The sequence below is a fragment of the Salvelinus sp. IW2-2015 genome, linkage group LG11 (assembly GCF_002910315.2).
Source record: "Salvelinus sp. IW2-2015 linkage group LG11, ASM291031v2, whole genome shotgun sequence".
Lineage (NCBI taxonomy): Eukaryota > Metazoa > Chordata > Actinopteri > Salmoniformes > Salmonidae > Salvelinus > Salvelinus sp. IW2-2015.
This window is the reverse complement of record NC_036851.1, coordinates 45,004,721-45,029,714: the sequence shown is the minus strand read 5'-3', so window position 1 is coordinate 45,029,714 and position 24,994 is coordinate 45,004,721. Positions and strand designations below refer to the sequence as shown.

The 24,994-nt window shown below is 42.6% G+C and overlaps 1 protein-coding gene across 2 annotated transcripts in view; it reads left to right on the top strand.

Annotated features, from left to right (window-relative positions):
• The first annotated feature begins 4,108 nt into the window (after positions 1–4,108).
• LOC111970461 (integrin alpha-5) overlaps positions 4,109–24,994 on the top strand; it is a 56,265-nt gene continuing 35,379 nt past the window's right edge. For both annotated transcript variants that reach the window (XM_023997209.3, XM_023997208.3), the window contains exons 1-8: positions 4,109–4,485; positions 10,949–11,079; positions 21,057–21,157; positions 21,568–21,691; positions 22,803–22,864; positions 23,463–23,508; positions 23,890–24,015; positions 24,355–24,399. In XM_023997209.3, coding sequence (XP_023852977.1) covers positions 4,277–4,485; positions 10,949–11,079; positions 21,057–21,157; positions 21,568–21,691; positions 22,803–22,864; positions 23,463–23,508; positions 23,890–24,015; positions 24,355–24,399 — 844 coding nt within the window. In that variant the 5' untranslated portion in view covers positions 4,109–4,276. The remainder of the gene's footprint in view (positions 4,486–10,948; positions 11,080–21,056; positions 21,158–21,567; positions 21,692–22,802; positions 22,865–23,462; positions 23,509–23,889; positions 24,016–24,354; positions 24,400–24,994) is intronic.

The following is a 24,994-nucleotide window of genomic DNA, read 5'->3' as shown; positions in this document are numbered from 1 at the left end:
ATTTATTGTGGAACTGGGATTCCTGGGAGTGCATTCTGATGAAGATCATCAAAGGTAAGTGAATATTTATAATGCTATTCTGACATATGTTGACTCCACAACATGACGGATATCTTCATGGCTTGTTTGGGCTCTGAGCGCTGTACTCAGATTATAGCATGGTGTGCTTTTTCCGTAAAGTTTTTTTGAAATCTGGCACAGCGGTTGCATTAAGGAGAGGTTTATCTAAAGTTCCATGTATAATACTTGTATCTTTTATCAATGTTTATTATGAGTATTTCTGTAAATTGATGTGGCTCTGCAAAATCACCGGATGTTTTGGAGGCAAAACATTACTGAACATAACACGCCAATGTAAACTAAGAGTTTTGGATATAAATATGAACTTTATCGAACAAAACATACATGTATTGTGTAACATGAAGTCCTATGAGTGTCATCTGATGAAGATCATCAAAGGTTAGTGATTCATTTTATCTCTGTCTGCTTTTTGTGACTCCTCTCTTTGGCTGGAAAAATGGCTGTGTTTTTCTGTGAATAGGTGCTGACCTAACATAATGATTTGTTGTGCTTTCGTCGTAAAGTCTTTTTGAAATCGGACACTGTGGTGAGATTAACAACAAGTTTTATCTTTAAAATGGTGTAAAATACTTGTATGTCTGAGGAATTGTAATTATGAGATTTCTGTTGTTTTGATTTTGGCGCCCTGCACTTTCACTGGCTGTTGTCATATCGATCCCGTTAATGGGATCCCAGCCATAAACCCACTGTTCCTAGGCTGTCATTGAAAATAAGAATTTGCTCTTAACTGACTTGCCTAGTTAAATAAAGGTAAAATAAAAATAAATAAAACTCTTGAGGTAGTTAGCAAACCAGGCCAAAGATCTCTCAGAGACACCAATACTCCAATAGCTGGTCCACAAGAATGGAATGGTCTACCGTATCAAAATCTTTGGCCAAGTCAATAAAAATAGCAGCACAACATTGCTTAGAATTAAGAGCAATGCCCAATGCCCATCATTGAGGACCTTTAAGGTTGCAGTGACACATCCATAGCCTGAGTGTAAACCAGATTGCAAACCCAAGAGAATACTATAGCCATCAAGAAAGCCAGTCAGTTGATTATTGACAAGTTTTTCCAACACTTTTGATAAACAGGGCAAAATAGAAATAGGCCTATAACAGTTAGGATCAGCTTGATATCCCTCTTTAAATAAAGGACGAACCGTGGCTGCCTTCCAAGCAATTGGAACCTCCCCAGAGAGAAGAGACAGGTTAAAAGGTCAGAGATAGGCTTGGCGATGATAGGAGCAGCAACCTTAAAGAAGAAAGGGTCTAAATCATCTGACCCAGATGTTTTTTGGGGGTCAAGTTTCAGGAGCTCCTTTAGCACCTCGGACTCAGTGACTGCCTGCAGGGAGAAACTTTGTAGCGGGGCAGGGGAAAAAGAGGGAGGGGCGTCGGGGCTAGTCGCATTAGAACGGGAGGGAGATTAGGAAATGTTGGATGGGCAAGGAGACATGGCTGAGTCAAATAGAAATCCTGACATAATGAAGTGGTGATTAAAGAGCTCAGCCATGCTTCTTGTCAGTAACAACCACATCATCAACATTAAGGGACATGGGCAGCTGTGAGTTCTGTTTGCATTCATGGAATGGAGGTTTTGTTTAAGTGTGAAGAATCAGTTCTTGATAAATCTAAACCTCTGTTCTACCTCAACACCTGTGTGTCCATAGACCAGGGACAGGCAACCCTGTTCCTGGAGTGACGCCGGTACTACAGGATTGTCTTCCAACCAGGCACCACGCCTGACCAACTGAGCTAATTGATCAGTTCTGTGATTGCCTAAATTCAACACACCTGGTCTTCCAGGTGGGTTAAGTCAAAAACATGAAGTGCCTGTGGCACTCCAAGACCAGGGTTGCCTACCCCTGCCATAGACTTTGTAGGTCCGTGCATACATCTATAAACAAATACAGCCCCATCACCTGACGTATGGTATGCAAAAGCAGATCAACACTCATTAGTTCATTATGAGCTTTTACACTATAAACACTCAGGCTGTACATTATTGTCTAGCCTATCAAACATTTTCGTGCAAAATATCTTGAGAAATCTGTAAGCAAAATGTTGATGAAAACATTTGTAATGCTAAATGAAAGTCTCATATTCAATGCCTGCCCTTCTTGGACCGATGGCCTCTCTTCTTGGTAGAGACATGTGAGGTCATCTGTACATCATTCAGCAAACTAATACAGCCCATCACCTGATGTATTGTACGCAAAGTCAGAGGAAAACAGCCTCCATGACTGTTGTCATTAGTCCATTAGGAGCTTTTTAAGTTCTGTACACTAAAAAAAAAGGGTTCCAAAAGGGTTCTTTGGCTGTCCCATAGGAGAACCTGTTTGGGTTCCAGGTAGAACCCTCTGTGAAAAGAGTTTTACCTGGAACTTAAAAGGGTTCTCCAAAAGGTTGTCCTATGGGGACAGCCGAATAACCCTTTTAGATTCTAGATAGCAGATTGTTGATGTATGTATAATGCATTTGATACAACTACTAGTTTTGCCAAAACATGTAACACAATATTGGGTGGTATCTAACTAAATGTGTTTTTATTTTTCTGTACAAAGGTCTCAAAAGAAGGAATTCACCAGTTAACCTGATTCAAGATGTGATATTATTACCAGTCTGGGTGGAGGAGGACACCACCATCAACTCTAAAATATCTCTTAAAAGTTTGCCTCTACTCCAGTAATAGGGATAATTCTTTAAGTAAACATGTATGGGTGGTTTCCTGGACACAGATTAAGCCTAGTCCTGGAATAAAAAACATTTTCAATGGAGATTCTTTATTGGGCATGTTTATTAGTCTAGGACTGTGCCCAGGAAACCGTCCCGTAGTGTATTGGTGAATGGATGATGATTGTGTAATGGTAATGTACATGAAGATGTCTTAGTCTCTAGTCTCAAACAAAAGTAAACAAACTTCAATTAAACTTGCCTCCATCTTGATCTATGCAATAATCCCCTCACTTACAGGTATCTAAATAGGAGTTTTACTTTTACTGCAGAATGTTAACAAGAAAACACGTTGGGAACTGTTGTATTTTTCTTCTCCCCCAAACATCTCCAGGCAAGTCATGTCAGGATCTGTGAATACCTAGACAGTGACTTCAGCTAACAGAACAGATGTTGAAACTTGGTGTCACACGCTTGCATGTTGTTCTTTTAATAGCCCCTAATCCTGTGGTTTCCTCTGTGTGTGTGTGTGTGTGTGTGCTAGTGTGTGTGTGTGTGCTAGTGTGTTAGTGTGTGTGTGTTAGTGTGTGTGTGTGTGTGTGTGTGTATGTGTGGGGGCAAGTGGGTGGGGGGGCATGCCATCTTTCACTACTCACAAGGCAAGAGACAGCCATGTGTCTGTGTCATGCCTCCTATCACTTTGTTCTGATAAAACACAGACATGAGCCTGTCATGCTGGTGTGAGTGTAAAACGGGGGATGCAGGAGAGCACGGATTAAGACATAACAAAGTTGGGTCATACAGCCATTTGACTGCTCAAATATCTATTTTTATTGCTGACAATGTAGACAACTTTTCAAATCCTTCTATTTGTGTGTAATCTCTGTAACAATGATTTATAAGGCATGTACTGCAGAGGAAACAAGGGGATGGTCCGAGGTGGTGTGTGTGTTAGCACTTTTGACTGTAAAAACAGGAACCAATAATATCCTCTAGGTATTTTGAGGTTCACAAAACTAGCCAGAGTAAAATAAGATCCCATATACTTAATAGGTTACATTACAAAATAATGAGTAATTGCAGTGAAAGCTCAGTTTAGATTGAATCACTGTAACCTGGGCCTATAAGTCAAAAACTGAAAATATAATGTATACCAATACAAAATTAGGCTAGCCTTTTTTTCTCAATTTTTGATAGGCCTACATCTCAGTAGCACACACACACACACACACACACACACACACACACACACACACACACACACACACACACACACATACACTAAATCTGGTTTGGAGTGCGCCCACCTCCCCAGTTTTTTATATCCATAGCTCCACCCCAAAATAAGTTTGCCATGAACTCCCTCTATTAGTCTTACACTGCTAGTATGAGAGGGAGATGCAGAGTGAAACGGGATCCTATTCCATTCACAATTAATTCATTTATATGTTGGAATATGCATTACCAAAATATCAGGCAGGCGTTTCACACCTCATAGCAGGTTAATTATTGTCTTGCGATTCGACGCACAAAAGAGATGGGCACTGGACGGCGACTTTCAGCAATTTCAGTCAACTCAATCCTGCGTAATCCAGTTTATTGCGCCCGGTTCGTTGTAATTGCAGTTGTTTTTATCCAGCTGTGCGCAACGTTTAATTTAGAAACAGAAAACCGGATCGTCTACTCTGGACCTAAGGGATCTTTTTTCGGTTATTCCGTGGATTTTTTCTACAATAATGCATCTAGGTGAGTGCGCATTAATCTTACCACTCAGTAGTGTTTTAGGAAAATGTCACCACAATATACACTATTCCTTTTACTTCAAAAGTGATTTAAATTATTCCGTACTTTTTGATATTCTTGTCATTCAATATAGTCTAATTTCACCCATGGTCTACACGGCATTGTATCATGTTATTGGCCTATATGTTACCACTGCAGCCTAGCCTACTAATTCGATTTGAATAACGGTTAATAGGGAACCCGCAATGGACAAGCGCATGTTGATGCTTATTGTCATGAATCTTGCCCTGGAGGCAGAACTGAGCGATTTATGCTAGATAGAACATTTCTACTTTGCAGCTGGCCTATGTCGTAAAAATTTATGAAAGCAAAAATGAGATTTTTGGTCTTAATTTAAGGTTAGGCATCAGGGTTAGCAGTGTGGTTAAGTTTACGGTTAAAGTTAGGTTTAAAATCAGATTTTATGACTTTGTGGCTGTGTCAGCTAGTGACTACTCTGCAGAGCTGCCTCCAGAGCAAGATTCATGACAATAAATGCCAACTGCTTACTCTCATGGGGTGATATCTTCTTCAATGGAAGCTCCACTCGAAAAAAGGCTCGTTTTTATTAGTCCACTCCAAAATGTTTTGCATGTCAGCAGTCAAGTTTTCAGGATATCGGACTTTCAAGAAGCAAATTGTCATCGACCACATCATCATGCTAAGTGGGCTATTTTCCATTTGATTATTTTGTGGTATATTCCAGACAGACATATTCAGCATTTTTGCAGATTTGGATCAAATAAAGTGAAAATGTAAATCATTGGATGAATAGGGATTCCATGTACTTTGAATAGCCCCCCGCCCTTTTCTAGAATTGTATTATATACAAAAATAGAAATGCAACAATTTCAAAGATTTTACTGAGTTACAGTTGGCATAAGGAAATCAGTGAATTGAAATAAATAAATTAGGCCCTAATCTATGGATTTCACATGACTGGGAATACAGATATGCACCTGTTGGTCACAGATACCTTAAAAAAAGGTAGGGGCGTGGATCAGAAAACCAGTCAATATCTGGTGTGACCAGTATTTGCCTCATGCACCACAACACATCTCCTTGGCATAGAGTTGATCAGGCTGTTGATTGTGGCCTGTGGAATGTTGTCCCACTCCTCTTCAATGGCTGTGTGAAGTTGCTGGATATGGGCGGGAACTGGAACATGCTGTTGTTCACATTGATCCAGAGCATTCCAAACATGCTCAATGGGTGACATGTCTGGTGAGTATACAGGCCATGGGAAGAACTGGGCCATTTTCAGTTTCGAGGAATTGTGTACAGATCCTTGCGACATGGAGCCGTGCGTTATCGCGCTGAAACATGAGTTGATGGCAGCGGATGTATGGCAAGACAATGGGCCTCAGGATCCCGTCACAGTATCTCTATGCATTCAAATTGCCCTAGATAAAATGCAATTGTGTTCGTTGTCCGTAGCTTATGCCTGCCCATACCATAACCCCACCGCCACCATGGGGCACTCTGTTTACAACCTTGACATCAGCAAACCACTCGCCATACACGTGGTCTGCGGTTGTGAGGATGGTTGGATGTACTGCCAAATTCTCTAAAATGACATTGGAGGCGGCTTATGGTAGAGAAATGAACATTCAATTCTCTGGCAACAGCTCTGGTGGACATTCCTGCAGTCAGCATGCCAATTGAACGATCCTTAAAAAATCTGTGGCATTGTGGTGTGTGACAACACTGCACATTTTAGAGTGGCCTTTTCTTGACCCCAGCACAAGGTGCACCTGTGTAATGCACCTTTTTGTGCATATGGAAAATGTTTGGGATCCTTTTCTGAGCTCATGGGATATGGGACCAACACTTTACACTATTCACTTTTCTGAAATGTACGGATTCATGAGTGCTATTAGCCTACAGTAGAAGGGCAATTCTCATGCAGGCCTAGTTTACAATGGGATGTAACTTTGACATAATCGTTAGGCCTATAATGTCAGGGGTTAGGTCACAATGCTCATTTGGCTAATTAATAGATAATAAGGATGACCCATTTACTCAACTCTGAGGGTCACCATTGACATCCTAGAGCATTAAACACATTTTTAGAGGCTAGGCCTATATCAACTCCCGTCACAGCTTTCCTTCTACTGTCCTCAGAGGCAGAGTCGGTTTGATGCCATTGACTTAATAAATGTCCCCGTTTTCTGACACCAGCAGCAAGGAAATTGTTTTGTCTTACTCCGTTGGGGGGAGGGACAGATGTGTGTTGTGGAGTCATTACCAAGATGTTGATTTAGTCCAATTGTATGAGTCTGCTCTTTTTCCCTTGTGCTTTATTTATCTTGTCAGGACAGGACAACGGTAGCCTTTGTGCTGAAATAAACTAAATCATTGAATAGCTATCTATTTTTATTGTTTTGATTTCACTAACTTGATCATATGACTGTTGATTGCTCCTGCCTTGTTCTGGGTCATATTAGTCAAGTTGGAGTAGCTGGAAAACAGTTGATGTCACAGGGAGACAAATAGAGTGACATGCCTTTTTTTCTCACTTGCCTGAAAAGGCTCTCCTCAATTTCATGCCGCAAGTTAGATTGTGTTGTCCCATACAGGCGGTTGCCAGAGTTTGCTGTTTTTCAGCATGCCAAAGTTGTTTATGTGTCTCAGCGACATCCACAGTGTGAGTCAATGACCCTAGTTAACACAGAACCCCAGTGTTTTGGTAGAGGGTGTCTGGCAATAATATGTTATCAGCAGCAGCTTTAGAATGGTTCTGTTGAATAAGCTGCGATGTTAATACAGTGTTTCCCCTATGTTAAAGTGTGGTGTTCGTTCTCCTCATTTATTCCATTTCCACAGATTGTTGCCATTTGACCCTTAAATAGCCCAATACTCCACTGAAATGTGTTCCGTGTTTAGCCTCCTTGGTGGAATAATATCGGATTCATTAAATGTAGGACATGTAGCCTGCACTGCTTCTTTTGGATTGGGGAGAGATGTTTGAGCCCACTGGAGGTAGACCAGACCAGAATGTACCATTATATATATATATATCTCCCCTAACCATAAACCCCTTCCACCCTCTATCAGTCCAGTAGAGCTGATGAAGCCAAGAACTAGCCTTAGCTATGATCTGTTTACTGAGACAGGACAGAGCTATTGGGGAACGTTATGTCAGACTGGTGGTGATGATGAGGATGATAAGGTACCTGTAAAATGAAGGATCCTGAAGATCCTTTCAGGGCCTGTATTTATAAAGCATATCGTAGTAGGTGTGCTGATCTAGGATCAGTTTAGCCTTAAATCATAGATAGATCATAGTTAATGAAGTAATTCCATACATCAGCCGATATCACAAAGTGCTGTACAGAAACCTAGCCTAAAACCCCGAACAGCAAGCAATGTAGATGTAGAAGCACAGTGGCTAGGGAAAACTCCCTAGAAAGGCCAGAACCTAGGAAGAAACATAGAGAGTAACCAGGCTCTGAGGGGTGGCCAGTCCTCTTCTGGCTGTGCCGGGTGGAGATTATAACAGTACATGGCCAAGATGTTCAACCGTTCATAGATGACCAGCAGGGTCAGATAATAATAATCACAGTGGTTGTAGAGCAGCACCTCAGGAGTAAATGTCAGTTGCCTTTTCATAGCCGATCCCTCAGAGTTAGAGACTGGAGGTGCGGTAGAGAGAGAGTCCAAAACACCAGGTCCGGGACAAGGTAGCACATCCGGTGAACAGGTCAGGGTTCCATTGCCGCAGGCAGAACAGTTGAAACTGGGGACAGCAAGGAGTCATCAGGCCAGGTAATCCTGGGGCATGGTCCTAGGGCTTAGGTCCTCTGAGAGAAAGAGAGAAAAAGAGAGAGAGAATTAAAGGGAGCATACTTAAATTCACGCAGGACACCGGATAAGACTGACCCTAGCCCCCGACACAGACTATTGCAGCATAAATACTCGAGGTTGAGACAGGAGGGGTCGGAGACACTGTGGCCCCGTCCGACGATACCCCCGGACAGGGCCAAACAGGCAGGATATAACCCCACCCACTTTGCCAAAGCACAGCTCCCACACCACTAGAGGGATATCTTCAACCACCAATTTACTACCGTGAGACAAGGCCGAGTATAGCCCACGAAGATCTCCCCCACGGCACGAACCCGAGGGGGGCGCCAACCCAGACAGGAAGATCACGTCAGTGAGTCAACCCACTCAAGTGACTCACCCCTCCTAGGGATGGCACGGAAGAGCACCAATAAGCCAGTAACTCAGCCCCCGTGATAGGGTTAGAGGCAGAGAATCCCAGTGGAGAGAGGGGAACCAGTCAGGCAGAGACAGCAAGGGCGGTTCGTCATTCCAGTGCCTTTCCATTCACCTTCACACCCCTGGGCCAGACTACACTCAATCATAGGACCTACTGAAGAGATGAGTCTTCAATAAAGACTTAAAGGTTGAGACCGAGTCTGCATCTCTCACACGGATAGGCAGACCATTCCAAGCCTGTGTCTTGTGACCGTAGCGTACGTGTAGGTATGTACGGCAGGACCAAATCGGAAAGATAGGTAGGAGCAAGTCCATGTAATGCTTTGTAGGTTAGCAGTAAAACCTTGAAATCAGCCCTAGCCTTAACAGGAAGCCAGTGTAGATAGGCTAGCACTGGAGAAATATGATCACATGTTTTGGTTCTAGTCAAGATTCTAGCAGCCGTGTTTAGCACTAACTGAAGTTTATTTAGTGCTATATCCGGGTAGCTGGAAAGTAGAGCATTGCAGTAGTCTAATCTAGAAGTGATAAAAGCATGGATTAACTTTTCTGCATAATTTTTAGACAGAAAGTTTCTGATTTTTGCAATGTTACGAAAATTTAAAAAAAGCTGTCCTTGAAATATTCTTGATATGTTCGTCAAAAGAGAGATCAGGGTCCAGAGTAATGCCGAGATCCTTCACAGTTTTATTTGAGATGACTGTACAAACAACAGAAGATCTCTTTGTTTCTTGGGGCCTAGAACTAGCATCCCTGTTTTGTCCGTGTTTAAAATACAAAAAATTAACTCGATCCACTTCCTTATGTCTGAAACACAGGCTTCCAGGGAGGGCTATTTTGGGGCTTCACCATGTTTCATCGAAATGTACATCTGTGTATTGCCCGCATAGCAGTGAAAGTTAACATTATGTTTCCGAATGACATCACCAAGAGGTAAAATATATAGTGAAAACAATAGTGGTCCTAAAATTAAACCTTGAGGAACACCGAAATGTACAGTTGATTTGTCAGAGGACAAACCATCCACAGAAACAAACTGATATATCTAAGACAGGCCAGATCTTGTCCGTGTAGACCAATTTGGGTTTCCAATCTCTCCAAAAGAATGTGGTGATCGATGGTATCAAAAGCAGCACTAAGGTCTAGGAGCACGAGGACAGATGCAGAGCCTTGGTCTGACGCCATTAAAAGGTCATTTACCACTTTCACGAGTGCAGTCTCAATGCTATGATGTGGTCTAAAACCAGACTGAAGCGTTTCGTATACATTGTTTGTCTCCAGGAAGGCAGTGAGTTGCTGCGCAACAGCTTTTTCAAAATGTTTTGAGAGGAATGTGAGATTCGATACAGGCCGATTCGTTTTTTATATCTTTGTATCGGGGACATGATCCTAGATTAGCTGTCCTAAAAATAAATACTTTGTGAATGCAGCCCTGAACTGCCTTTTGAGTGAGACAAGATCACTGACCTATATGGTAAAGGATCCATGAAGGGAGTATATGTGTGGAACGCCCTGAACGTAGAGAGCTTTTTATGTCTCTATTTTGGTTTGGTCAGGGTGTGATTTGGGTGGGCATTCTATGTTCATTTTCTATGTTTTGTATTTCTTTGTGTTTTACCGGGTGTGGTTCTGAATCAGAGGTAGGAATCCAGGGATATGGAGAATAAGAAGTCCTATACGCTCTGGGTTGAATCGCGTTGTGTAGACTGGCAGGAGTTGTCTGGGCTGAAGGTTAGCTGTCTATGTTTGCCTGTCTATCGTTGTTCCACTGGATATCATAAGGTGAATGCACCAATTTGTAAGTCGCTCTGGATAAGAGCGTCTGCTAAATGACTTAAATGTAAATGTTGTCTCTGATTGAGAATCATACTTAGGCAGCTTTTTCCCACCTGTGTTTTGTGGGTAGTTGTTTTCTGTTTTGTGTCTGCACCAGACAGAACTGTTTCGTGTTMTTCCATTTTGTTATTTTGTCTCAGTGTTCAGTTTAAATAAATAATCATGAACACTTACCACGCTGCGCTTTGGTCCGATCCTTCTCATTCCGACGACGAACGTTACAATGTGGCCAAATCATTGCTCAAATCAGTTAAAAACAACAACCGAAGATGAATTGATCAAAAGTACTCATTGCTTCGTGTACTCCCACTATTTTTTGCTGACCGTGTACTAATACTGTGTTTTGTCTTCTGTTTTTATTCTACAGTTTCAGTATTCTGATTGGTGCTCCCAAAGCTAACACCAGCCAAACGAACATCATCGAAGGTGGATCTGTGTACTTGTGTCCTTGGAGCCAGGACCAATCGGATTGCAGTGTTGTCATTTTTGACAATGAAGGTAAGGTCCCTGGCTGAATAACCTGGTGGAATGAGTTGGTGTGAATGTGTGGAAAAGCAGATCATCAATGTTTCTTCCTGTTGTAAAGTATGATGAGTTTCCCCATTCCCCTTTTTGAAATCCAAGATGGCGCAGCAGTCAGGCGTCTTTTGTCTTCGTCTTGTCGTGTCCCGTGTATATATCTTTTAAAATATTTTTTCTTCGCATATATTACATTTTATTTAAAAAATATATATAATTCTTAACCCCAACTTCAACATACTCTCCTGCAACCCAACTCACCCAATGTAGCTATTTTCTTTACTTCAGAACAGGAACCCCCAACAGAAAGCTAGCCAGCTAACTAGCTACTTGCTAGCTGTCATCAGCTAACCTTCAGCCCAGACAACTCCTGCCAGTCTACACAACGCGATTCAACCCAGAGCGTATAGGACTTCTTATTCTCCATATCCCTGGATTCCTACTGCAAGCTCTGAACCTCTTCACCTGGATCATCGCAGCTGCTATCCGATTGGCTTCTCCTGGCTAACGTCTTTGTCCCGAAGCAAGCACCAATTAGGCTGGAGCTAGCCTATGCTAAGCCCATCTCCTGGCTAGCTGAAGAGGTCCATCAGCCACTCCTTGGGCTACTATACCTATTTTGCCAATTGACCTGGACCCTTTTACTACACGGAGCCCTGCTGATCCATCACGACTGATCTGCCGACGTAACCGCACGAAGGGGCTACAACTGACTTCTTCCGTCGCGACGTCCCTCTAAGGCCCTCCTGCTAGCCTGCTAGCCCCGGCCTGCTAGCTGTCTGAATCGCCGTGTCTCCAGCTCACCCAGCTACTCACTGGACCCAATGATCACTCGGCTACGCATGCCTCTCCCTAATGTCAATATGCCTTGTCCATTGCTGTTTTGGTTAGTAATTATTGCCTTATTTCACTGTAGAGCCTCTAGCCCTGCTCAATACGCCTTAGCTAACCCTTTAGTTCCACCTCCCACACATGCGGTAACCTCATCTGGTTTAAATTATGTTTCTAGAGACAATATCTCTTTTATCATCACTCAATGCATAGGTTTACCTCCACTGTATTCACATCCTACCATATCTTTGTCTGTACATTATGCCTTGAATCTATTATACCGTGCCCAGAAACCTGTTCCTTTTACTCGCTGTTCTGAACGTACTAGACGACCAGTTCTTATAGCCTTTAGCCGTACCCTTATCCTCCTCTTTTCCCTGGTGATGTTGAGGTTAATCCAGGCCCTGCAGTGCCTAGCTCCACTCTCATTCCCCAGGCGCTCTCATTTGTTGACTTCTGTAACCGTAAAAGCCTTGGTTTCATGCATGTTAACATAAGAAGCCTCCTCCCTAAGTTTGTTTTATTCACTGCTTTAGCACACCCTGCCAACCCGGATGTCCTAGCCGTGTCTGAATCCTGGCTTAGGAAGACCACCAAAAACCCTGAAATTTCCATCCCTAACTATAACACTTTCCGACAAGATAGAACTGCCAAAGGGGGTGGAGTTAGCCTGCAGAGTTCTGTCTTACTATCCAGGTCTGTGCCCAAACAATTTGAGCTTCTACTTTTAAAAATCTACCTTTCCAGAAACAAGTCTCTCACCGTTGCCGCTTGCTATAGACCACCTTCTGCCCCCAGCTGTGCCCTGGACACCATATGTGAATTGATTGCCCCCCATCTATCTTCAGAGCTCGTGCTGTTAGGTGACCTAAACTGGGACATGCTTAACACCCCGGCCAACCTACAATCTAAACTTGATGCCCTCAATCTCACACAAATGATCAATGAACCTACCAGGTACAACCCCAAATCCGTAAACACTGGCACCCTCATAGATATCATTCTAACCAACCTGCCCTCCAAATACACCTCTGCTGTCTTCAACCTGCCTCATTGCCTGCGTCCGTAATGGGTCTGTGGTCAAACGACCACCCCTCATCACTGTCAAATGCTCCCTAAAACACTTCAGTGAGCATGCCCTTCTAATGCACCTGGTCCGGGTATCCTGGAAGGATATTGACCTCATTCCGACAGTAGAGGATGCCTGGTTATTCTTTAAAAGTGCTTTCCTCACCATCTTAAATAAGCATGCCCCATTCAAAAAATGTAGAACCAGGAACAGATATAGCCCTTGGTTCACTCCAGACCTGACTGCCCTTGACCAGCACAAAAACATCCTGTGGCATACTTCATTAGCATCGAATAGCCCCCGTGATATGCAACTTTTCAGGGAAGTTAGGAACCAATATACACAGGCAGTTAGGAAAGCAAAGGCTAGCTTTTTCAAACAGAAATTTGCATCCTGTAGCACAAACCCCCAAAAGTTCTGGGACACTATAAAGTCCATGGAGAATAAGAGCACCTCCTCCCAGCTGCCCACTGCACTGAGGCTAGGAAACACTGTCACCACCGATAAATCCATGATAATCGAGAATTTCAATAAACATTTTTCTACAGCTGGCCTTGCTTTCCACCTGGCTACCCCTACCCCGATCAACAGCCCTGTACCCCCCACAGCAACTTTCACAAGCCTCCCCCATTTCTCTTTCACCCAAATCCAGATAGCTGATGTTCTGAAAGAGCTGCAAAATCTGGATCCCTATAAATCAGCCGGGCTAGACAATCTGGACCCTCTCTTTCTAAAATTATCCGCCAAAATTGTTGCAACCCCTATCACTAGCCTGTTCAAACTCTCTTTTGTATCGTCTGAGATCTCCATAGATTGGAAAGCTGCTGTGGTCATCCCCCTTTTAAATGGGGGAAGCATTCTAGACCCAAACTGTTACAGACCTATATCTATCCTACCCTGCCTTTCTAAGGTCTTCGAAAGCCAAGTTAACAAACAGATCACCGACCATTTCAAATCCCACCGTAACTTCTCCGCTATGCAATCTGATTTCCGAGCTGGTCATGGGTGCACCTCAGCCACGCTCAAGGTCCTAAATGATATCATCACCGCCATCGATAAGAGACAATACTGTGCAGCTGTATTCCTCGACCTGGCCAAGGCTTTTGACTCTGTCAATCACCACATTGTTATCGGCAGACTCAACATCCTTGGTTTCTCAAATGACTGCCTCGCCTGGTTCACCAACTACTTCTCAGACAGAGTTCAGTGTGTCAAATCGGAGGGCCTGTTGTCCGGACCTCTGGCAGTCTCTATGGGGGTGCCACAGGGTTCAATTCTTGGGCCAACTTTTTTCTCTGTATACATCAATGATGTCGCTCTTGCTGCTGGTGATTCTCTGATCCACCTCTACACAGATGACACCATTTTGTATACTTCTGGTCCTTCTTTGGACACTGTGTTATCTAACCTCCAGACGAGCTTCAATGCCATACAACTCTCCTTCCGTGGCCAATGCTCTTCAACCGATCACTGCCCACACCTGCCTGCCTGTCCAGCATCACTACTCTGGACGGTTGTGACTTAGAATATTTGGACAACTACAAATATCTAGGTGTCTAAGCTAGACTGTAAACTCTCCTTCCAGACTCACATTAAGCATCTCCAATCCAAAATTAAATCTAGAATCGGCTTCACCACCACTCGACCTGTATGCTCTTGTTGGCTGGCCCTCGCTTCATATTCGTCGCCAAACCCACTGGCTCCAGGTCATCAATAAGTATTTGCTAGGTAAAGCCCCGCCTTATATCAGCTCACTGGTCACCATAGCAGCACCCACCCGTAGCACGCGCTCCAGCAGGTATATTTCACTGGTCACCCCCAAAGCCAACTCCTCATTTGGCTGCCTTTCCTTCCAGTTCTCTGCTGCCAATGACTGGAACGAACTGCAAAAATCACTGAAGCTGGAGACTCATATCTCCCTCACTAACTTTAAGCACCAGCTGTCAGAGCAGCTCACAGATCACTGCACCTGTACATAGCCCATCTGTAAATAGCCCATCCAACTACCTCATCTCCCATACTGTTATTTATTTTGCTCAGTTGCACCCCAGTATCTCTACTTGCACACTCATTTTCTGCACATCTACCACTCCAGTGTTTAATTGCTATAATGTAATTATTTAGCCACTATGGCCTATTTATTGCCTTAACTCCCTTATCCTACCTGCTTTGCACACACTGTATATAGACTTTTTCTATTGTATTATTGACTGCATGTTTGTTTCTTCCATGTGTAACTGTGTTGTTGTTTGTGTCGCACTACTTTGCTTTATCTTGGCCAGGTCGCAGTTGTAAATGAGAACTTGTTCTCATCTAGCCTACCTGGTTAAACAAAGGTGAAATAAAATAAAAACTAAAAATAGCTATGTTAACATCATGTTTCATACGTAGATTTTACAAAGACAGTGTATACCGTATTTCAAAGTATACCCCCCAGTTAAAGTTGTATTGTTTAACTATAAAAATGTCTCTTCAGCCATAAAACTATAAGGCTTCTATTAGCGAGCTCACTGACTAGGATGACTTTAAAGTTATGGGGATAAACCTCTCCGTCAAGGCTTAGGGATTCTTCACCAACAGTGCTCCATTTTTATTTAAACCATTCTTTGAAGTTTGCACTGTGTTTTGTAGTGGCCAAGTCCTCTCTCGTATTCCCCCTTTCTAAAGCCTATAGCCTTGGTTGATTTCCTGGCTGGCTGGCTTGAAGCCCAGTGTTGTAACTGTAATTAGGCCAAAGTCATTATGTGGACAAGGACCCCTGAGAACCCCTGGCTCTGCCTGCCAGTGAAGCGGTCACAAACTCCATCAGATAAAGCAGGAAGTGGCCCACCGTTTGAGGATCAGAGGGTGTGTGTTATCACATAGGTCACAAACATATTGTACATTACATAGACACATACTGTGACGGCCCTGAATTAGTCCGAACCGTCTGCGCTCCTCCTTCCAACACAGCGCTTCCCGTTTAATTCCCAACTAAATAGCCAGCATCAGCTGCACAAAAGGGGGTTGTGATGGTGGTGCCAATGAGGATGTGTTCAACCCTCAGTTCCGAAGCTTCTTTACTCCGTTTGTTTTGTTGTATTTAAAAGTGTGCTTTGTAGCCTTGTCTCAAGTTTAACCAGGATCAGATTTACTAATTTCATCCTTTGGACTACACATCTCAGTTGGTCTGTTTCTTCATGATCTTTCTCAGATTGGATTGTCTGACTGACCGACTACCTACAGCTTTTTTGCATAAGTATTTCCTTTGTTTGAGTGTGATTTATACCGTGTTGATTTGTGGTCAGTTGTAGTTGAAGACTACTGAGATTTGATACTCTTTATGGTTGTGTTGTAAAAGAGTTAGATATTTTGATTGTATGATTGAGACTGGGTTTATGCTACACTTTTATGAACGGACAAACATTGTGTGACTAAGGTCACTGGAGTTCACTGAACTCCTTTACCAGGCTGGACTCTTTTAGGCCCAAGGTACGGGACTTTTCTCGAGGAACCAGAGCTCATTGTTTGTTATATTATTATGTGTGTGATAATTTATGTTGGTAATACAACCCACGCAAAAGAACAGTTTTGAAATGATTTCCAATGTTTTAAGGGTTTATGAAAAGTGTATGTCCATCCTGACTTTTACTTGAGTCCTTTGTATTGGTGTAGACTTGACAGACCAGACGGGACTCATTCCCTCACAAACAAAAAGGAGAAATCAATATTTTCTCTGGTAGGCACGACCTACCTGGCACCCCTACAAACAATAACCCCAAGTCAAAACCGTTACAATACACATACTCAGATACACACACACGCTCACATACATACTGTACACCTGTGGAAGCTGGTGGGAGGAGCTATAGGAGGACGGGCTCATTGTAATGTCTGGAATGGAATTAATGGAACAGTGTCAAACATATAGAAAATACATGTTTGACTCCGTTCCATACTGTACTCAGGTACAGACTCAAATACACATAAACAGGATATACACACATACAATGCTTTCAGAAAGTATTCACACCCCTTGACTTTTTCCACATTCCACAGCCTGAATAAAATTGATTACATTTAGATTTTTATTGTCACTGGCCTACACACAATACCCCATAATGTCAAAGTGGAATTATGTTTTTTGAAATTGTTACAAATTAGTAAAACCTGAAAGCTGAAATGTCTTGAGTCAATAAGTATTCAACCCCTTTGTTATGACAAGCCTAAATAAGCTCATGAGTAAACATTTGCTTAACAAGTCACATAATAAGTTGCATGGACTCAGCCTGTGTGTAATAATGGTGTTTATTATTATTTATGAATGACTACCTCATCTCTGTACCCCACACATACAATTATCTGTAAGGTCCCTCAGTCGAGCAGTGAATTTCAAACACAGATTGAACCACATAGACCAGAGAGGTTTTCCAATGCCTCGCAAAGAAGAGCGTCTATTGGTAGATGGGTAAAAATACAAAAAGCAGACATTGAATATCCCTTTGAGCATGGTGAAGTTATTCATTATACTTTGGATGGTGTATCAATACACCCAGTCACTATAAAGAAACAGGTGTCCTTCCTAACTCAGTTGCCGGAGAGGAAGGAAACCGCTGAGGGATTTAACCATGAGGCCAATGGTGACTTTAAAACTGTTACAGAGTTTAATGGCTGTGATAGGTAAAACTGATGATGAATCAACACCATTGTAGTTACTCCACAATACTAACCTAATTGACAGAGTGAAAAGAAGGAAGCCTGTACAGAATAAAATATATTCCAAAACAAGCATCCTGTTTGCAACAAGACACAAAAGTAATACTGCAAAAAAAATGGAAAAGAAATAAACATTTTGTCCTGAATACAAAGTGTTATGTTTGGGACTAATCCAATACAACACATTACTGAGTATCACTCTCCATATTTTCTAGCGTATTGGTGGCTGCATCACGTTATGGGTATGCTTGTAATCATTAAGGACTAGATAAAAACATTTACGGAATGGATCTAAGCACAGGCAGAATCCTACAGGAAAACCTGGTTCAGTTTGCTTTCCACCAGACAGAGGGAGATGAATTCACATTTCTACAGGACAAAAACTGAAAGCACAAGGCCAAATCTACACTCACTGGAGTTGCTTACCAAGAAGACAGTGAATGTTCCTGAGTGGCCGAGTTACAGTTTTGAAACCGGCTTGAAAATCTATGGCAAGAGCTGAAAACAGTCATCTAGCAATGATCAAGAACTAATTTGACAGAGCTTGAAGAATTTTGAAAAGAGTAATGGGCAAATGTTGCACAATCCAGGTGTGGAAAGCTCTTAGAGACTTACCCAGAAAGACTCACAGTTGTAATCGCTGCCAAAGGTGATTCTAACATTGTATGGACCAGGAGATTGAATACTTATCTAATCAACAAATTAGTGTTTTATTGTTCATGATTTCTCTTACAAATGTTAGACATTTTCTTCCACTTTGACGATACAGGGTATTTTTGTGTAGATCGTTGACAAAAAAAATTCAATTTTATAAAATTTTACTTCCATTTTGAACACAACCAAAATGTTAAAAAGTCCAGGCGTGTGAATACTTTCTGAAGTTAATGTATGCTGTACTCAGACATGAATGCACATAAACTGGATACACACCTACTCTTGTACGTAAACTGTTTATACATAAACAAATACAGACACATGCACTGCTTACAAACCTATCTGTGATCGCAAACACATACTGTAAACAAAAATGTGTGCTGTATACATCCACCGGCTTATATGCACACAAATATACACCCTTATAAGTACATTCTCGAAATTGAAGAACAGCTGATGTGATAAAATAATTCAGGAATTAAGATGATAGCCGTTTTACACAGACATGCAGGACACAACACACACACACAACACACACACACACACACACACACACCACAACACACACACACCACACACACACACACACACACACACACACACACACACACACACACACACACACACACACACACACACACACACACACACACACACACACACACATACACTACCCTGGCCCTTCTTTTCACGTGATTGTGCATCGCAACGTTTCCCATGCAGGTCTCTGGGTTCAAAGAGTATAGTGTGTACTACAGACACAGTCCAACCCCAGCAGCCAGACAGACATAGGCGCAGACCCCAGCAGCCAGCCAGACAGACAGACAGACCGACAGTGCAGCGTACGGGAAGGTTAATGTCACCACTCAAGTCTATGCGTCAGACAAATGCATCAAACTCATACTGCCAAGTCTACCGCGTCAAATATTTTAACTTATTAATCTTAAACTTTTTCTTACCTGAAGTAGTCTATTGGCCAGGAGTGACTGTCAGAAATCCAATTTTATTTTTCACATGTGCCGAATACAACACCTTACAGTGAAATGTTTACTTACCAGCCCTTAACCAACAATGCAATTTGAAAGAAAAATACCAAGAAAATTAGTAAAAGTAACAAGTAATTAAAGCAGCAGTAAAATAACCAATAGCGAGGCTATACAAGGGTACCGGTACAGAGTCAATGTGCAGTGGCACCAGTTAGTCGAGTAATTGAAGGTAATATGTACATGTAGGTAGAGTTATTAAGTGACTATGCATAGATAATAACAGAGAGTATCAGCAGCGTAAAGAGGGGGGGGGGTAACATGCAAATAGTCTGGGTAGCCATTTGATGTTCAGGAGTCTTATGGCTTGGGGGTAAAAGCTATTTAGAAGCCTCTTGGACCTAGACTTGGTGCTCCGATACCGCTTGCCGTGCAGTAGCAGAGAGAACAGTCTATGACTAGGGTGGCTGGAGTCTCTGACAATTTTTATGGACTTGCTCTGACACCGCCTGGTATAGAGGTCCTGGATGGCAGGAAGCTTGGCCCCAGTGATGTACTGGGCCATACACACTACCCTCTGTAGTGCTGTGTGGTCGGAAGCCGAGCAGTTGCCATACCAGAGCATCCTGACAGGTTGCATCACTGCCTATCTCTCAACATGACTAAAGTTTGACCTAATCGCATAGCCTAGAACCAAGTCTCTCATGTGCTCTCCTAGCCAGCTAGGAGGATGTTTTGCCTGTCACAAGAAACTGTTTTACCAGAGCCCCGCCACCCCCTTCATAAAATAGGAATCAGACTATGAAGGACAAATGTTTCTACAGTAACAATGTATTCCAAGTCCAGCGGAATGGTTTGATGCTTGCCAATAGCAAGGTGGATGGATTAAGAGATGAGACTTAGACAGAGTTATAAAAACATGTGGAACCGTGTGACATCAAACAGGGATGACATGAGGGATCATGTTGAGACAAAGTTAACTTACAATAGAAATCACAGTTTCTGAAACTTCTCTTGAGTACCACCAGCCATTCCTTTTTTTGCAGTAGTGCCCCTTTTGTAGTTGCTGTGTTTATTGGACAGGATAGAGAGAAACAAGTATAGAAGGAGACAGAGTGCTAGAGCGCAGTGGGATGGATTGGAGCTCATGCTGGCAGTGGTAATACACAGTACATGTCACCAACAGGCAGCGGCTGGAATCGATGGGCCACCCCAGCCATTGCATTTATTTGATGTATTTCAGTGCAAGGACACCTGATTCAAATGATCAACTAAATGTCATTTGTCACATGCTTAGTAAACAATAACAGTGAAATGCTTACTTACGGTTCCTTTCCCAACAATGCAGAGTTAAAGATTTAACATAAATAAAAATAACATGGCTATATACAGGAAGTAGAAAATAACATGGCTATATACAGGGAGTAGAAAATAACATGGCTATATACAGGAAGTAGAAAATAACGTAGCTATATACAGGGAGTACCAGCGCCAAGTCGATGTGCAGGGATACGATATTATAACATAGCTATATACAGGGAGTACCAGTAACAAGTTGATCACGCCCCTCATTTGTCGAATCAGGTGTGATAGTCCTGAAATACAGTAAGTGGAACAGTAGGGTTACTTGAGGAAACACTGGTGCAAGCTTCAGGCGAGCTATTACAGTGTCATACAAGTACTGCATTACGAATGTAAAGGTTCGTTTCTTTGGCATCTTCCAGGGGATCGCAGTTTCCACGTCAACGACGTCGACGTCCAGGTCGAGTTCAAGTCCCATCAGTGGTTTGGGGCTACGGTGCGTTCCCATGGCAACACTGTCCTGGTAAGATAGGCTACTACATTCTGTGGGATAGAAGGGAATAGGTCATCATATAACTGTCCTGTTAGAATTGCTCACAGAAATATATATAATTTTATTTGGATTTTGATATCGTTCACAAATTCTACACACAAGTTCTACCACAGGAGGTTTGTGGCAACTTAATTGGGGAGGACTGACTCGTGGTAATGGCTGGAGCGGAATGGTATCAAATACATCAAACACATGGTTCCATTCCTTTTGCTCCGTTCCAGCCATTATTATGAGCCGTCCTCCCCTCAGCAGCCTCCAATGAAGTCGACCGTAGCCCCAGTCATAAAAAGCTTTTCACTATGTGTCAGTGATGTGTATCAACATCTGACAGTTGTGAAGTTTGTGTGTTGTTTTGAACTCCTTTCTTGAATGTCTCCAAGGCTTGTGCCCCAAGGTATTACTGGAGAACGGAACACGATGCCCCCTTCTCGGATGCCACAGGAACCTGCTACCTCTCCGTCGACAGCCTCAAGACATTTGTGGAGTACGCCCCCTGTCGCACAGGTACAGTACTGCAACAACATCCTTATCCAAAATACTGTACCTGAAGTCAATTGAATGAAGTAGTGACGAAACATGCAGCCACAGGTTTGTCTTGTGAGGATGATGGCCAAATACTCATTTTAGATCCAACATTCTTGTAAATTGACCAATTGACCCAAAATGTCAATGGGAGATTTGTGTGCTCACAATGTTATGATTGTTACACGGACAAGGTGAACCCAAGAGCAGACTCAGACAAGGAGACTGGGATAAGGTAACCAAGGTATTTATTGAACTACAGGGGAAGATGGAGTGCAGGCCAGGAAAAGCTTGGGCGGGTTACAGGGAGCCAGGTGCTGAGGCTGAGGCTGGAGCGAGGGGAGTTGGGGCTGGGTAAGAAGGTCCGGAGGAATCCAAGGACACAGTGCTCGGATCAGCTTCCTCCAATCAAATCTTACCTAAACATTATAATTATTTAACAATACTGACGACGGATCAGCTCCTAGAGAGATATTACCACCTACGGCTGCAAATATATTCTAATGCTTACCCAATAAAAATGCACTGAATCACAGAATTGGCACATCATTGCGCACATGTTAGGCTACACATCATGAAATATATTAAGACAAATTACAGACCGTAGCAAAATAGAACTCAATTGATTGAAAATTAAATGTATTTCGATATGATTGAAATAGGCCTTTAGCATACTGTTTATATTTTAATGCAGTCATCTCAGTTTTCATTTGTTTGTGTCAATGCAAAGACATTGGCAACTTTGTATTTGTAGTCAACTTCTTGTGAAGTTATCGGTGGTCACAGAGAGACGGATAAATCATGTGATTCTATGTTTAGCGGAGATCTTCTGTGAGTAAAATGACTTGGGAGGGTCAAAAAAGCATCTAACGGCGCACTTAGCTGTTCTACGAGTGGTCTGAGGCAGGCGTTAGATTACGGGGTTTTTCAAGTGCAACGTAAATAATAATGGGAAACAGCTCAGAGATTTAATGATTCTCCTACGAAAGGTTCTAACGATGAACTTAATCTTAAAATGCTTTTGGGACACTAGGCCCTGGATGGGCCATTTTGGTGGTGGCCTTATCAATGTTTTCTCTTCCTTTTACCTTAGAGAGACATGGTCCTGCAGGACAGGGCTACTGTCAGGGTGGGTTCAGTGCTGACTTCACCAAGGTACGTTGAACAGGACAAGGAACAATTCCTTAACAAACAATTCAAAAGAGATTCTCTTTTAGTTTTTAATTGGGCAAACTCCTTATGTTCTGGGGGGCTGTTCCAGAAAGCAGGATCAGTAAGTTAGAGATTTTTATATGGGGCAGCAGGTAGCCCCTCTGCACCTCTCTAAAAACCTGTGTGTGTACTGTGTGTCTTTTGGAGGGGTTGGGTTAAAAGTGGAAGTACAATTTTGGTTGACCTTGTCTGCAATTGACCAATAATGTGATTTTCATCTTAGCCAGGTAACTGTCCCAGACATTCTGAATTAACTTCCAATTAACTTTCCAGAAATATAGATGTGAAATTGGCATTATATAATTCACTCAACAACAAACAACCTATATACAAGTTTTGCTTGCTGAATGATTCAGGAAATCAAGACATATTTGACTGCTTATCAAAGTAAGCTGGCTAACTGAATGATCCTGCTTTCTGGAACAGCCCACTGAATGAATACTGTATGTTTAGTCACATAACATAAGACTTACAATGGAGTTTGAAAACTTGCTTGATACCTAAGGTTCTCATCAGAGTGGTGGTTTTCTGCGTGTTTCAGGATGGGAAGGTTGTTCTCGGAGGACCAGGAAGCTTTTACTGGCAAGGTGAGTGCATTATTAGATTTATGATAAGATCCTATTGGGACCATATGTGGATTACTATGAATTGGCTCAAGTACAGGATGCAGAGATAGCATACAGTACAGCTTAGAAAACTATACTGGGAATTCCCACTCTCACATTTTTATTAGACAGGTACAGTGGAAAGAGACAGGAGAGAGAGCTTTGTATGTGTCAGTATAGGGAAAGGGCAGGTTTGGAACCTGCGCAGACAACGGCCTATTTTTCCCCAAGCGGTGAAGTTATCCCCCACACCATCCACAGGGCCAAACCTCGACAATCATTTTTAGTGCAGCTAAAAAAACATAGTTCAAAAGTCTTAACCTCTAACCTCTGACTCTTTTCCCCATCCGTTCCGGCCTACAGGCCAACTAGTCTCAGCCACCACAGAGGAAATCGTCAAGGCCTACTTCCCATCCTACTTCCTGCTCTCTGTTACTGGGCAGATCCAGACTCGGCAGGTGCAGGGGAGCTATGACGACAGCTACCTCGGTTAGTATGGTCCACTTCTTCATAGGAGCTACAGTAGCTAGAGGCTGCATCTGACACCCTATTCCCCTCACAGTGCACTGCTTTTGACCAGAGCACTAAGTGGTGGCCTTTCTTGATTTCTCATTGCTCTCTCTCTCTCTCTCTCTCACTCTTCTCTCTCTCTCTTTCTCTCTCTCTTTTCTCTCTCTCTCTTTCTTTCTTTCTCTCGTTCTCTCTCCACCTTTCTTTCTCTCTCATTATTTTTCTTTCTATCTTTCTTTCTCTCTCTCCCCTATCTCTCTCCTTCTCACTCTTGCTTGCTCTCCCTCTCGCTCTCTCGTTCTCTCACTCTCTTTCCAGGTTACTCTGTTGCTGTCGGGGAGTTCAGTGGAGATGATATTGAAGGTGAGGGTCATATTTACAGTGCCAACTTACTTGCTCGAGCATGATTGGGCTTTGGGTTTGCTTACCCCATAGCCCTGTCTAATAGTTAACCATCTAAAGACCTCCTGTGCTCTAATATACTAATGTGCTCTAGTCATTAGAGCGCTAGTCATTAGAGCGCTAGTCATTAAAGCGCTAGTCATTAGAGCGCTAGTCATTAGGGCGCTAGTCATTAGAGAGCTAGTCATTAGAGAGCTAGTCATTAGAGAGCTAGTCATTAGAGCGCTAGTCATTAGGGCGCTAGTCATTAGAGCGTTAGTCATTAGAGCGTTAGTCATTAGAGCGTTTGCATTAGAGCGCTAGTCATGCTAGTAGAGCGTAGTCATTAGAGCGCTAGTCATTAGAGCGTTAGTCATTAGAGCGCTAGTCATTAGGAGCGCTAGTCATTAGAGCGTTAGTCAGTTAGAGCGTTAGTCATTAGAGCGGTTGGCAGTTTAGAGCGCTAGTCATTAGAAGCTAGTCATTAGAGCAGTTAGTCATTAGAGAGCTAGTCATTAGAGAGCTAGTCATTAGAGCGCTAGTCATTAGAGAGCTAGTCATTAGAGAGCTTAATCAT